Below are 16198 nucleotides of genomic sequence, written 5' to 3'. Positions count from 1 at the left end.
AGTGGAATGAACCACCAACTCATTCATTCATTAATTTTCCTTCGTCTAAGTCCCTTTATTCATCAGGGATCGCCACAGTGGAATGAACCACCAACTCATTCATTCATTAATTTTCCTTCGTCTAAGTCCCTTTATTCATCAGGGATCGCCACAGTGGAATGAACCACCAACTCATTCATTCATTTTCCTTCGTCTTAGTCCCTTTATTCATGAGGGATTGCCACAGTAGAATGAACCACCAACTCATTCATTTTCTTTTCACCTTAATCCTTTAATTAATCAGGGGTCGCCACACTTATTCACACACACACACATACACTATAGCCAGTTTAGTTGATCAGTTCCCCTATAGCGCATGTGTTTGGACTGTGGGGGAAACCGGAGCACCCGGAGGAAACCCACACCAACACAGGGAGAACATGCAAACTCCACACAGAAACCCTGCCGGGACTCAAACCAGCGACCTTCTTGCTGTGAGGCCACAGTGCCACACCACTGAGCCACCGTACAATTACAATTTCTGAAAACGCCTGCGAAATGATGGATCATAATCCAGACTCAACATTGCGTGTACACATGATGTGACTATTTTGATTGATCACATTGTGATATCGATGCTAAACGATGTATATTGTGCAGCCCTAATTGATACTGTAGATATGGACGAGTGTCTACTCGTTGCTTGAAACTAAGCGGTACAGGCTATTGCCTTTTATATATATATAATTGTATGTTTTATTGTATGGTGAGCTCTGCTGTGATGTGCATTTCCCTTTGGGATTAATAAAGTCTAAACAGACAGACAGAATGACTTTAGTGAGTGCACTTCTGTCTGTCAGCGTGTGTTGGTGATCTGGGTGATGAGCACACGCAGCTGACAGACAGAAATACTCTTCAAACTCTGCTCTATTTTTAGACTCTGCATGCGAGTTTGAGCTCTGGATCTCTCAGTTCTGCTCCAGCCGCAGATCCAGCATGACCGTGGAGAAGACGGACCCCGTGGAGGTGTTCGGGGCCGGGCTGAAGGGCCGGGGTCTGCGGGGCACTAAAGACCTGTCGGCTGGAGAAGTGGTGTTCGCTGAGGCCAGTTTCGCCGCTGTTGTGTTCGACAGGTAAGAGTTTAGCTTCACTCAAAAATAAGATTTTTGCTCATTATTCAAACTGCTTATTTAAAATGAGCTGAAACTGCAACTCTGGAGGTTTGCTCAGGAAACATAGTTGTTTTATGTTTAGTCTGCTTAAATTAGTTGCGTTAACTTGATGGATTTATGTTGGGACAACATGAATGAATTGTGTGGCATATTTTGCAGTTTTTGAATGCTGAACTCTAAACCAAGTGAGATCAAGCAAAATAATCTGCCAGTGGGCTGGGCTGGGGGGCTATAGCAAACCCAAGGCCAACACTAATTAAATTTTTTGGCTTAGTCCCTTTATTAATCTAGGGTCACCACAGTGAATGAACCGCCAACTTATCTAGCATATGTTTTATGCAGCGTATGCCTTTCCAGCCGCAACCCAGTATTGGGAAACACCCATACACTCTCATTCACACTCATACACTACAGCCAATTTAGTTAATCAATTTCCCTATAGCGCATGTGTTTGGACTGTGGAGGAAACCCACGCCAACATGGGGAGAACATAAGAAACGCCAACTGACCCAACCAGAGCTCGAACCAGTCACCTTCCTGTGAGATGATCCCACTGCGCCACCGTGATGCCCCATATATATATATTATTTGTATTGTTTCTATTTTATTAAAGTGGGCCTACAAGTATACAAAACTAATTGATAGTTTCAAACAGGCTGCCAAAATCAGCAAAACAAACGCAAAAATCATTCGCAATGCTTCCTACATTAATGCTTTATGATAGATATTTTGAACAGGGTTTTACCTTTTATGAAGCTTCAGAACTTTAGCTGACCATAAATCCCTAATGATATCTTTAAAATCCATGCTTCTAATTTCCAATAATTGTGGCTAGCATCTTTAATTGTTATTTTTGCACCAGATAAATATTATCTGATGAAAGCCAGTGTCGATATTTCATTGCTCCATATTTTTATACATGGGGCAAAGTAAACAAGTTTGCTTTCTAACTGGTTCAGTTAGACTTACTGTAAACCATAAGCGAGTGTATTTACTTCAGATAGATACTTCACCACGATGGACAGTTTGGTAATTCTTTACACATCAGGGTGTCTGCAGGGCCTTAAAATACCCCAAAATGCTAATTTACGGATATATGTTCACATTATATTTCAGCAAGTACTTGTAATTAGACTAAACTACTTTTTAAAATACTAGTAATCAGATTACAGTTACTTTTTGAAGGATTACATTATTATATATTATTTTATTATTTTTCTATTTTTCTATTTAGAGATGGTGTTAGCAAAATAATTCAATTTTTCAATTCAATTGATCTGTATTTCTCCAGCACTTCTACACTGTAGATTGTGTGGCAGCAGCAGAACACAGAAGTTCTAGTAAACTGAAGCGGTGTTAGTCCAGTGTTCAGAGCTGAAATTCAGTTCAGTGTGGTTTAATCTTCACTGCTGAAAGTCCAAACACTGAAGAGCAAATCCATCCATGAGCAGCTCCACAAGTCCCAAACCAAGCAGACCAGTGGAGACAGTGGAGGAACAAATTTCACCGATTGACCAAAGTGAAGGAGAAAACCTAGAGAGAAACCAGGCGCAGTTGGGCACGACTGTTCCTCCTCTGGCCAAACGTCCTGTGCAGAGCTGATAATCTTATGTCAAATGTATTTCTCTTCCCCTATTGTCAGATTATTCTGCTTGTTTTAATGAGAAACTCTCTTCATTTTGACTCATTATTGCTGAAAACAGGACAATATGGTTTACTTGTCTAGAAAAAGCTTCTAGATTTAAGAGTTTTCAGATATTTGGACTAGAAACAAGACAAAATCTGTAAGTAAGAAAAGCATTTTTCCGGTGCGGATTCTAATTATTTATTGGCATAACACAAAAATCAATAATCGTGACACTTACAGTGTGTGTTTCTGGTTATTTTATAAACCCAGCTGGACTGACAGCATATGATTAATCTGGATGTGCTACCGTAGATGCAGATTCAGTGACATCTTCAGGATCTTAATATAGGCAGTTATGTAAGTCACATGAAGCATTACTGGTAAAGCGACACCAGAGGACTGTTTAACTCTCCTGTTGATTTATGGGTCAAAATGACCCAGGCAGCACTTTAACAGCAGAGGAAAAACTACTAAACAAGCTTTGAGTATCTTAAAGTTTGGTGACTTTTTTAAAATGACCCAAACATTAGAAAAAACGAATAATTTTCTCTTTTTATATTCATTGACATTTAGGGTAACAGATGTCCGTTGGGTCAATTTTGACCCACCAGTTATAAACCTATATTTACACCACAAAATAACTATTGGAACACACACTCCAAACACAAAAACACTCCAGCACACAAACTCTCAGACACACACACTCTAAAACATACACACTTCAGCACAAACACACACACACTAAGCATCTGTTGCTTTATCTGTTATGAATAATGTCCTGCTAAACACTTTCTCCACTTCTGCATGTGCATTGCGCACGTGCGCGTGTGTGTGTGTGTGTGTGAAAAAGATCGGGTCATTTCTTCATGCGGAACAGATTAAATTGATTTAGAGGCTCAGTTTTGACCCATGGGTGTAATGCTGTTTTCATACTCAGGACAACACAAGTCTTATAGAAAACCTGAAATAATTGAGTTGGTTTGACCTCGCTCTCTCAGAGAATGACTGCATTATTCATCTGAGCAGGTCCGATTTGGTTTTGTGCTTTTGTTTCTTTATAACATCAAATAATCCGAGGCTTAAATAGTGGAACACGTTCACCCCTCCAGACAAGAGTCTGCAGAACTGCTCACATTACATGCTTTAAAGACTGTCAAATCATCTGTGTGTGTGTGTGTGTGTGTTTTTGTTTGTGTGTTTGTTTTTGTGTGTGTGCATCTGTATGTTTGTGTGCATGTGTGTGTTTTTGTTTGTGTGTTTGTTTTTGTGTGTTGCTGTCTGTTTTTTTGTGTGTGTGTCTGTTTGTGTGCATGTGTGTGTTTTTGTTTGTGTGTTTGTTTTTGTGTGTTGCTGTCTGTTTTTTTGTGTGTGTGTGCGTCTGTGTTCGTGTGCATGTGTGTGTTTTTGTTTGTGTGTTTGTTTTTTTGTGTTGCTGTGTGGTTTTTGTGTATGGGTGTGCAATGCATCTGTGTTTGTGTGTGTTTTTGTTTTTGTGTGTTGCTGTGTGGTTTTTTTGTATGTGTGTGTTTGTGTGCATGTGTGTTTTTGTTTGTGTGTTTGTTTTTGTGTGTTGCTGTGTGGTTTTTTGTATGTGTGCGTCTGTGTTTGTGTGCATGTGTGTGTTTTTGTTTGTGTGTTTGTTTTTGTGTGTTGCTGTGTGGTTTTTTGTATGTGTGCGTCTGTGTTTGTGTGCATGTGTGTGTTTTTGTTTGTGTGTTTGTTTTTGTGTGTTGCTATGTGTTTTTTTGTATGTGTGCGTCTGTGTTCGTGTGCATGTGTGTGTTTTTGTTTGTGTGTTTGTTTTTGTGTGTTGCTGTGTGGGTTTTTTTGTATGTGTGTGCGTCTGTGTTCGTGTGCATGTGTGTGTTTTTGTGTGTTGCTGTGTGGGTTTTTTGTATGTGTGTGCGTCTGTGTGTTTGTGCATGCATCTACGTGTTTGTGTGTGCATGCCTGTGTGTGTGTTTGTATGTGTGTGCATGTTTGTGTGTGTGTCTGTGTGTTTTTGTGTGCATGCATGTGTTTGTGTGTGTGCATGCATGTGTTTATGCGTGTGTTTGTGTGTGCACATGCATACGTTCGTGTGTGTTTTTGTGTGCATGCATGTATTTGTGTGTTTTTGTTCGTGTGTACGTCTGTGTTTTTGTGTGCGTTTATTCATGTGTGCATCTCTGTTTTTGTTTGCGTGCGTGCGTGTGTTTGTTTTTGTGTTTGTGTTTGTTTGTTTGTTTGTTTGTTTGTGTGTGTGTGTGCGTGTGTGTCAGTCTCTCTCTACAGGTGTGTCACAGCTGTTTCCGCCGGCAGGTAAACCCTCACCGCTGTGCTCAGTGTAAGTTTGCGCATTACTGCGACCGCACGTGTCAGCGAGCCGCCTGGGACGAACACAAGAAGGAATGTTCAGCCATCAGAAACATTGGGAAGGCTCCCAACGAGAACGTGCGGTGAGTCCTGACATCCTGATGCTTTTGGACTGACTGGAAAATAAAGAGAATTCAATGAAATCGTTGTTATTAGCGCCCCCGGTGGTCAGATGCAACATCAGCTACTTCATATTTATAATACAGAGCTGCTGAATGCTTGATTCTGATTGGCTGAATATCAGAATAAGGCGTTTGATTGGCTATTTTCAGATAAAAACACAGCTAAAGTAGTTCCGGCAGGTTTAGAACACATTACAGCTCTAATATTATCCCGGAGTTAAACGTTTATAGTTTATTTATAGTGTCTGTATTATTAGTTAGCTCCGTTTGTCAAATTTTAATTTTAGCCTCTTTATATGTCAAAAGTTTTGATTTATTTTAAAATGTTTGTTTTTTTTTTTGTTGGCGTTGACTATAGTGTGCTGTACTGTTTATACTGCAGTGCTGCCGAATGCTGCATTCTGATTGGCTAATGGTCACTCTCAGCAGGTGTTTTGACAACTAATAAACTCAAATACAACATGTCAACAGTGGAGATCAGAGGAGAAGCACAGTAATGACTTCCGGGATGGGGAATTATTAGAGAATAATACACACAGTATTCCTTATATAAAGTGTTTTGACTTCAGAAATTCTATTAATTTTCGTTGTTGGCATTTATTAATAATTCGACACACATCTGCTTTAGGGAACTTCCAGAAAAAATGATCATTACAGATAATGTTCCTTATCAGAATGAACAGTGAGTTTTCATTCAGGCTCTACTTTTATCTGCCAGCCACGAAGAGAAATTACGCCTGGTATTTTAATGTGTCATTGGTATCACAAGAAGATCAATGACCAGCCCTCCTTTCAGGCTGATCATCCTGATCATTTTATGACCGCATCACCACATTATTTAAATGGTGATTTAAAATGTAATGGCAGTCATCAGTTTTGAGAAATATTTCTACGGCCACTCCACTTTAACACAACATCACATTATTCTGTAATAATACTGTCACGAATTGAGTCGAGTCACAGTGGTGAAGGATTCAGTGCAGCTTTATTGAACACATTCTAGCAGTTCACGAGCCGTGCATAGTTCACATGGGAAAACAAAGCAACACTCAGAAAATACTTAGACAAAGTAAGCAAACCACAATGACTCACGACGAAAGACACACGTAACATAATCTGTAACATAATAGAAGTATCACATTGGAAAGGAGTCTTGTGGTGGATCCCAGCTGTAAGAGCTGCAAATAATAACTGGACTTCTAGTTGATCATAAAGTGTCAGAAGGTGGATTTCTCTGCTGAATCATCTGTTGATCTGCATGCCAATCATCACTAATACTGCAGAAGACCTACTGGAACCCGCATGGAGACAAGATTCTCACACAAATCAGTCAAGTTTGGTGAAGGAGAAATCATGGTTTGGGGTTCCATTCAGTATGGGGAGATCTGCAGAGTGGATGATCAACATCAACAGCCTGAGGTATCAAGACATTTGTGCTGCCCATTACATTACAAACCACAGGAGAGGACAATTCTCCAGCAGGATAGCGCTCCTTCTCATACTTCAGCCTCCACATCAAAGCTCCTGAAAGCAGAGAAGGTCAAGCTGCTCCAGGATTGGCCAGCCCAGTCACCAGACATGAACATTATTGAGCACGTCTGGGGTAAGATGAAGGAGGAGGCGTTGAAGATGAACACAAAGACTCTTGATGAACTCTGGGAGTCCTGCAAGAAGGCTTTCTTCACCATTCCAGATGACTTTATTAATCAGTGATTTGAGTCAGAGATGTATGGATGCAGTCCTCCAAGCTCATGATGGAGTCAGACACAATATTCATTCTGTTTCCACTGCAGCATGAGCACATATTCTATACTGGACATTATTGAAGGTTCAGTGAGCAGACTTTAGTCTAAGCAGAGTCAGACCTTACTGTCCTAATCAAATCAGTCAACATCAAGACATGATCAGATTATATTGTGCTCAAATAAGCCTCATCTAGAGGCCTTTACCTTTCATATAAGACACTTCTGACACCAGATCATCAACTAGATGTAGAGTTAGTATTTGCTGCTCTTAAAACTTGGATAGACCACAAGACTTTTGTTAGGGAGAGTAGATGCCATTCAAACTACAGTGTCTTTAGTGAGTCTGAATGTTTTTGATTGTTCATTACAATTATTCCTCACATATATTGTGTAAATGTGCTGTGTTTTCAGTCTGGTTGCTCGTATCCTGTGGCGCATTCAGAAACACACCGGCCTGGTCTCGGACTCTCAGCTTACTACCCTAGATATGCTGGAGGATCATCTGTCCAGAATGACCCCCGAGGACCTGAAGGAGCTCAAAGCGGACGTGAAAACCTTCTACACCTACTGGCCTAAGAAGAGCAAAGCGGTGGGAGAGGATTATGTGTCGCATCTCTTTGGTGTGGTAGGCACACATCGAACACGGGCTCCTTGGAAAATACGGCCGAAATTCAGCCTATGTTTTTGTGAAACTGCAAAAAAGTGCTTTAACACACAGTTTGACGACAGTTTGTCAGTGAAATGAACACTAGGGGGCAGTATGACAGCAACAACTTTCCTTCTTGTTACACTAAAGTTTTTTACAGGGACACATTATCGGTTATTAAAGAAAAAAATGTACTTTAAATTCACGAAAATGTAGACAGTACCAGGAGCAACTAATTTCAGATTCGTCAAAATGTGGACAGTGCCCTCTAGTAGATTTGTACATTTATCTTAAATGTACAACAAAACATACTCTTAGTAGCATATTTTAGAAGCATATCATCTGAAACGAACAACAAAATGTACCCTAAGTAACGTATTTTAGATTCACAAAATTGTAGACAGCACCCTCTAGTGGATTCGTCATCTGAAACTTGCAACAAAACATACCCTGGAGCAACTTATTTCAGATTCGCTAAAATGTGGAAAGCGCCCTCTAGTGGATTTGTCACTTGAAAAGTACAACAAAACATACCCTTAGTAGCATATTTTAGATTGGCAAAAATGTAGACAGCGTCCTCTAGTGGATTCTTCATCTGAAACGTACAACAAAACATACCCTTAATAACACACTTCAGATTCACAATAATGTATACAGCGCCCTCTAGTGGATTCTTCTAAAATTTAAACAACAAATCCTAAGTAACGCATTTTAGATTAAAAAAAATAGAGTTTCCTCTAGTGGATATTTTTATATTACTGTAGTTTTGCAATAAATGTAGGCTGATTCCAGTATTTCGCTCTTCCTCACTCTGTGGAACGGAGATGTAAATGTGTTTGTGTGGTCCTCAGATCAGCTGTAACGGCTTCACTCTGAGTGACCAGCGGGGTCTGCAGTTGGTCGGCATTGGGCTGTTTCCAAACCTCTGTCTGGTCAATCACGACTGCTGGCCGAACTGCACCGTCATCCTCAATCACGGAGAGTGAGTACAGGACAAAGCCCTCAGGAAAAAATACCATAGTAATTTATGGTAAATACCTGAATAAATCGGTTGTGGTGACTACAGTTGCTATGGTAACACAACAACTATAGTAACTGAACTGTTGTGGTGATTCTACAGTTGTTATGGTAACACAACACCCATAGTAATTAATCTGTTGTGGCGATTCTACAGTTGCTAAGGTAACACAACTATAGTAATTAATCTGTTGTGGTGATTCTACAGTTGCTATGGTAACACAACTATAGTAATTGATCTGTTGTGGTGATTCTACAGTTGCTATGGTAACACAACTATAGTAATTGAACTGTTGTGATGATTCTACAGTTGCTATGGTAACACAACAACTATATCAAATGAACTGTTGTGGTAATTTTACAGTTGCTATGGTAACACAACAACTATAGTAACTGAACTGTTGTGGTGATTCTACAGTTGCCATGGTAACACAAAAACTGTAATAATTGATCTGTTGTGGTGATTCTACAGTTATATATGAGATTTATAGGGAATTTAAGTAGTATTAAGCCAAGCAATTAAATATCTTAAGTAATTGAATTACTTTTCAGACATCGCGCAGACACGGTAAATAGAAAAGTTATTTATATGCACTTTTAACGATTGTTTGAAGTAACTTATCCAATATTGCTTGTTAGAACACATTGGTCAATACATGAATTGTGGTATATGTGTTTCTCTCTTACAGTCAGTCGGCTCTGGATGCTTCATTCCACTCCAGCAGAAGGTAAGTCAGTGCAACAGACACACATGTGTGACCTTTGACCTCCACTGTAATAACTGTATTAGATCCACACTAATAATGTACAGCAGTAGTAGAGGAAAATATGTCAGTATTTACATGTTCCAAACACAAGAATTCTTCAGGGTTAGGGTAGAAATTCAGAAAAGCATATTACATTTTATTAAAATTTTTTAATTACAGGAATCTATTGTGGTAATTCAACAGTTGCTATGGTAACAGAACAACTACAGTAATTGATCTGTTGTGGTGATTCTACAGTTGCTATGGTAATACAAACTATAGTAACTAATGTTGTAGTGATTCTACAGTTGCTATGGAAACAGAACATCTAGTAAGTGATTTGATGTAGTGATTATACAGTTGCTATGGTAACACAACCACAAGTAATTGATCTGTTGTGGTGATTTCACAGTTGCTATGGTAACAGAACATCTAGTAAGTAATTTGTTGTAGTGATTCTACAGTTGCTGTGATAACAGAACATCCAGTAATCAATTTGTTGTGGTGATTCTACAGTTGCTATGGTTACAACAACTATCGTAATATAAACAAATAGTATGATTAAATAAAAAACAATGTAGTATTTTATATAAATTACTATAGTTTTTTTGCACATGGGCAGATACAAAAATTAAATGTGCATTATTTTTACTATAAAAAATATATTTTACAGTTTTTATATATTTTATATATTTTTAAGAAAGTGCATGTAGTAACTACATTACTGCATTATAGTTTCCTTTAGTATTGTTGATTATGATTAGCTAATGCAGACGGTCAGCTGCTCCTTCAAGAGGAGTAAAAGACGTTCTGTTCTGTTCAGTCATCATTCGTGTGGAATTCAGCTCTCCGTGTGCTGTCGTCAGTCACATGTTCGCTCCAGGCTCCTCATCCACTGACTGGATCAGGAGAGATTTCTGATTTGATTTTATCATGTGCTGTAAAACATTCATTGGCCTTTATGTTAAGAGTGGAGTTACATGAAGCCAAAATACCCTCTGTTATGAATGAAACGAGTGTTGATGTGTGTGTGTGTGCGTGCGTGCGCGTGTGTGTGTGTGCAGGATTGAGCTGCGGGCTCTGGAGCCGATCTCTGCTGGACAGGAGCTGACCGTCAGTTATGTGGATTTTCTGAGCGTCTCCACAGACCGCCAGCGGCTCCTCAAACAGCAGTATTACTTCGACTGCAAGTGTGAACACTGTGTGAACGGCACCAAAGATGAGCTTATGACCGCCGTCAAACCCACCGAGGATGGAAAACAGGTCCATAATCCATTCTGTAGACTCTAATGAGTAGATCAGCTGAGTGTGTATCTGTGATCAGTGTGTGTAGTGTGTAAGTGTTCAGATTTACTCAGCAGCGCCTCACTGTGGCAGAGAACACTGCTACACTCATGCTGGCCAGTGTAATGATCTGGGGCTGTTTCTATCAAGTCTGATTATTCATTCATTAATTTTCTTTTCGGCTTAGTCGCTTTATTAATCAGGGGTCGTCACAGCGGAATCGACCGCCAACTTATCCAGCATATGTTTTACACAGCGGATGCCCTTCCAGCTGCAACCCATCACTGGGAAACACACATACACTACGGACAATTTGACTTACCCAATTTACCTGTACCGCATGTCTTTGGACTGTGGGGGAAACCGGAGCCAAGTCTGATTATTACAAATACAATTAATACATGTTGACCATTAGAGGCTGGAGATATTCACACACTGCTGACACACACAAGTGGGCTTAAACCCCTATAAACTGTGATTTTTGCATAATAGATCCCATTTAAATCATCTTGTGAAGTTACATTAATACTGTAATATAGTGGCTTCTCCATGATGGTGTTTTTCTGCAGCCTTCAGCTGATGTGGTCAAGCAGCTCACAGACTTCAGTCTTCAGGCTCTGGTGAAGATCGAAGCGGCTCGAGCTCAAGGAAACTTCCATGAGGTGAGGCTGAAGTTTTTGTTCACATTTAGTTTTGTGTGTTTTCTGTGCAGGCTTTGTGTAACATCTTGTTTTTAGTCACATGTAGGCATGGGCCGGTATAAGATTCTGATGGTATGATAACCTTGGATAAAAAATTATCACAGTTTCACGGTATTTTGATCACTGTCTAAAATATATTCTTTTTAGATGTCTCTTAACAATTATAAATGTTTCTTTATAATTTACAACAGCACCTTTACAGTTTAAAATGTCATCTTTACAATTTAAAACTGCATCTTTACAATTTAAAACAGCATCTTTACAGTTTAAAACAGCATCTTTACAATATAAAACTGCATCTTTACAATTTAAAACGGCATCTTTACAGTTTAAAACGGCATCTTTACAATTTAAAACAGCATCTTTACAATATAAAACAGCGTCTTTACAGTTTATAACAGCATCTTTACAATTTAAAACAGCATCTTTACAATTTAAAACAGCATCTTTACAGTTTAAAACAGCATCTTTACAATTTAAAACAGCATCTTTACAATATAAAACAGCGTCTTTACAGTTTATAACAGCATCTTTACAATTTAAAACAGCATCTTTACAATTTAAAACGGCATCTTTACAGTTTAAAACTGCATCTTTACACTTTAAAACAGCATCTTTACAGTTTAAAACGGCATCTTTACACTTTAAAACAGCATCTTTACAGTTTAAAACAGCATCTTTACAATTTAAAACAGCATCTTTACAATTTAAAACAGCATCTTTACAATTTAAAACAGCATCTTTACAATTTAAAACAGCATCTTTACAGTTTAAAACAGCATCTTTACAATTTAAAACAGCATCTTTACAGTTTAAAACAGCATCTTTACAATTTAAAACAGCATCTTTACAGTTTAAAACAGCATCTTTACAGTTTAAAACAGCATCTTTACACTTTAAAACAGCATCTTTACAATTTAAAACAGCATCTTTACAATTTAAAACTGCATCTTTACAGTTTAAAACAGCGACTTTACAGTTTAAAACAGCATCTTTACAGTTTAAAACAGCATCTTTACAGTTTAAAACGGCATCTTTACAATTTAAAACTGCATCTTTACAGTTTAAAACAGCATCTTTACAGTTTAAAACGGCATCTTTACAGTTTAAAACAGCATCTTTACAGTTTAAAACGGCATCTTTACAATTTAAAACTGCATCTTTACAGTTTAAAACAGCATCTTTACAATTTAAAACTGCATCTTTACAATTTAAAACTGCATCTTTACAGTTTAAAACAGCATCTTTACAGTTTAAAACAGCATCTTTACAGTTTAAAACAGCATCTTTACAATTTAAAACTGCATCTTTACAGTTTAAAACTGCATCTTTACAGTTTAAAACAGCATCTTTACAGTTTAAAACAGCATCTTTACACTTTAAAATAGCATCTTTACAATTTAAAACGGCATCCATGTTTTTGGACTGTGGGGGAAACCGGAGCACCCAGAGGAAACCCATGCCAACACGGGGAGAACATGCAAACTCCACACAGAAACACCAACTGACCCAGCCGGGACTTGAACCAGCGACCTTCTTGCTGTGAGGACACAGTGCTGACCACTGAGCCACTGTGTTGCCCTACACACATATATTAAATCAGAACAAACTTGTATTTTGGATGCAGTTGATTGCGATTACTCATTTGGCAGCTCTAACTCTGTGCTATTCTGATGTGGTTAATGCAGGTGATCAGGATCTGCCGTGAGTGTCTGGAGAAGCAGGACCCGGTGTTTGCGGACACTAATGTGCATGTTCTGCGTGTCCTGAGCACCGCCAGCGAGGTTCTGTCCTTCCTGCAGCAGTTTCAGGATGCGGCCAGATACGCTCAGCGCATGGTGGATGGATACATGTGAGTATTGCCATGATGTTTCTTATGATATAACATTTACTTAGAAAACTGCCCATTTTATTGGCTGTTTTTAAACTTATTAACTTAACGTAATTGTTTTCACTTGAGATTAAAATAATCAGGTAAAATATATTTTTCAGATCTAATTAATTCTTATTCAGACTAAAAAACCGTGTCCGTGACCGTGTCGACGGTCAAAATTTTACTTTTTAAAACACTGTAAATGAGTAAAAACCTCTGCAGATATTCTCACTCTGATTGGCTGTTGTCATTTTCCCGCCATTAATGATCATTTTCAGCTCTGGGTTCACCTTTGGGCCAATAGAAAGCAACTACTGGGGAGGCGGGGCTAAAGATTGTACGGCCCCATCTGATTGGTCAAATTTAGATAAACAACCAATGCAGATAATAAATTAAATTTAATACACGTCTGTGAGGCGTATATTGCATATATTATTAACGCAATAATGATCATTTTGCAATATATTGTAGCACTATATGTCCACTATAGATCCTGCAAACTGAGGCTGCGTCCAAAATTGCGTACTTCCCTACTATATAGTACATTAAAAAATAGTATGTGAGCAGAGTCTTATGTCTGAATTAATAGTATTGTAAAAGCAGTATGCTTTGAAGAACGTATCTAATTGAGGCTACGTTATCCCACAATGCACCACCAGATAATTTATGAATGTGAGTGAAGCAACACAACTGATGCAGGAAGGTCATGTGATCATGATAAATGGCGTATGCAGAGCGTCTGAATTACACTCATACACACATCCACACTATATAGAGTGCACTGTTCTAATGGTCGTGTAGTAAACTCAGATGTAGTGCATACTGGAATAGTAGACGATTTCAGACGCAGCCTGACTGTAGAGCTCTTATATAACCTGCTGTCCTCTTCCTGCTCTTCCAGGAAGCTTTATCACCCCAATAATGCTCAGCTGGGCATGGCCATCATGAGAGCGGGTGTCACACACTGGCATGCTGGACTGATAGAGGGCGCTCACGGGCTGATCTGCAGAGCGTACGGCATCCTGATGATCACACATGGCCCACATCACCCTATCAGCAGAGACCTGGAGGTACAACACCTCTGCTATAACACACACACCATCACACTATAATACACACTATCACACTGTAATACACCATCATATAACAACACACACTAATACACACCATCACACATCAATACACACCATAACACACACCATCACACATCAATACACACTATAATACACAGCATCACCCCATCAGCAGAGAGCTGGAGGTACAACACCTGCTGCAGCACACCATCAAACACCAATACACACTATAATTCACACCATCACACATCAATACACAATATAACACACACATTCACACATCAATACACACTATAATACACACCGTTTCACATCGATACACACCATCACATATCAATACACACTATAATACACACCGTTACACATCGATACACACCATCACACTATAATACACACCGTTACACATCGATACACACTATCACATATCAATACATACTATTATACACATCAACACACACCATCACACATCAATACACACCATAACACACACCATCACACATCAATACACACTATAATACACAGCATCAACCCATCAGCAGAGAGCTGGAGGTACAACACCTGCTGCAGCACACCATCAAACACCAATACAAACTATAATTCACACCATCACACATCAATACACACTATAATACACATCAACACACACCATCACACTATAATACACACCATCACACTGTAATACACCATCATATAACAACACACACCATCACACATCAATACACAATATAACACACATCAATACACACTATAATACACACTGTTACACATCGATACACACTATAACACACACCATCACACATCAATACACACTATAATACACACAGTTGCACATTGATACACACCATCACACTATTACACACTCCGTCACACATCAATACACTTTATAATACGCCATCACACATCAATACACACTATTATACACACTATTACAAATCGATACACACCATCACCCTATTCCACATACGAATACACAATATAACACACACCATCACACATCAATACACACTATTACACACACCATCACATATCAATACACACTTATACAAATCATCACACTGTAATACACACTATTACACACACCATCACACATCAATACACACTATTATACTCACCATCACACTGTAATAAACACCATCAGACGTCAATACACACCATCACACACCAATACACACTAAAATACACAACATCACACAATAGACACCATCACACACCAATACACACTATCACACCCTCACAGCACAACACACACCATTATACACACACATCACAATACACACCATAATATACACATCACACAACAGTACTCACAATCACACCACTATACACACCATCAAATAATACACACACCACAATACAATGGATAAAGTTGTGTGTTTGTGCTGCTGAAGTGGAGATTTCCGACTCAAAAATGTTTCAAACTGAAGATATTTATTGTCATTGAAGTCTACAGATGCAAACATTTAACAACAAACACACAAACATATATTCAGCATTCTCCGCTAGTCTGAAAAACACAGATTAGAGTGCATGAAAAGCTGATTTGAACCTTTAGTGTCTCACCATGAAGCACCTAAACAGTCTATCAATCATGTCCATGATTCCAGGAATGAGTATGAGTATATAAGAGTGTGTGATGATGCTGCTGTGTGTGTTTTCAGGCGATGCGGAGGCAGACGGAGACGGAGCTGCGCATGTTCAAGCAGAACGAACATGTTTATCACAGCATGCGTGAAGCCGTCCTCACCAGCAAACCCATGAGCGTCGCTGGAGAACAAGTGCAGATCAAAGCATGAACACACACACACACACAGAAACATGCGATCATTCATGCAATAAATGCATTTCTGCAGATCATGCT

The 16198-nt window shown here is 38.9% G+C and overlaps 1 protein-coding gene across 1 annotated transcript; it reads left to right on the top strand.

The window, feature by feature from the left end:
- The first annotated feature begins 938 nt into the window (after positions 1–938).
- On the top strand, positions 939–16194 carry smyd1a (SET and MYND domain containing 1a). The gene is made up of 10 exons (XM_056458887.1): positions 939–1112; positions 5040–5216; positions 7412–7625; positions 8498–8628; positions 9353–9391; positions 10474–10672; positions 11263–11355; positions 13083–13246; positions 14169–14337; positions 15999–16194. The coding sequence occupies exons 1-10, from the start codon at positions 976–978 to the stop codon at positions 16131–16133; spliced, it is 1458 nt and encodes a 485-aa protein (XP_056314862.1). The 5' UTR covers positions 939–975; the 3' UTR covers positions 16134–16194.
- Positions 16195–16198: the final 4 nt, after the last annotated feature.

The sequence above is a fragment of the Danio aesculapii genome, chromosome 5 (genome assembly GCF_903798145.1).
Source record: "Danio aesculapii chromosome 5, fDanAes4.1, whole genome shotgun sequence".
Lineage (NCBI taxonomy): Eukaryota > Metazoa > Chordata > Actinopteri > Cypriniformes > Danionidae > Danio > Danio aesculapii.
The sequence above is the reverse complement of the archived record's forward strand: the minus strand, read 5'-3'. Positions and strand labels throughout refer to the sequence as shown.

Excerpts from the sequence above, each read along its gene's own strand:
- smyd1a (XM_056458887.1), top strand. The coding sequence starts at position 976 with ATGACCGTGGAGAAGACGGACCCCGTGGAGGTGTTCGGGGCCGGGCTG. Across the intron at positions 8,629-9,352 it reads GTCATCCTCAATCACGGAGA|TCAGTCGGCTCTGGATGCTT; the intron begins GTGAGTACAGGA and ends TCTCTCTTACAG. Across the intron at positions 11,356-13,082 it reads CTCAAGGAAACTTCCATGAG|GTGATCAGGATCTGCCGTGA; the intron begins GTGAGGCTGAAG and ends TGGTTAATGCAG.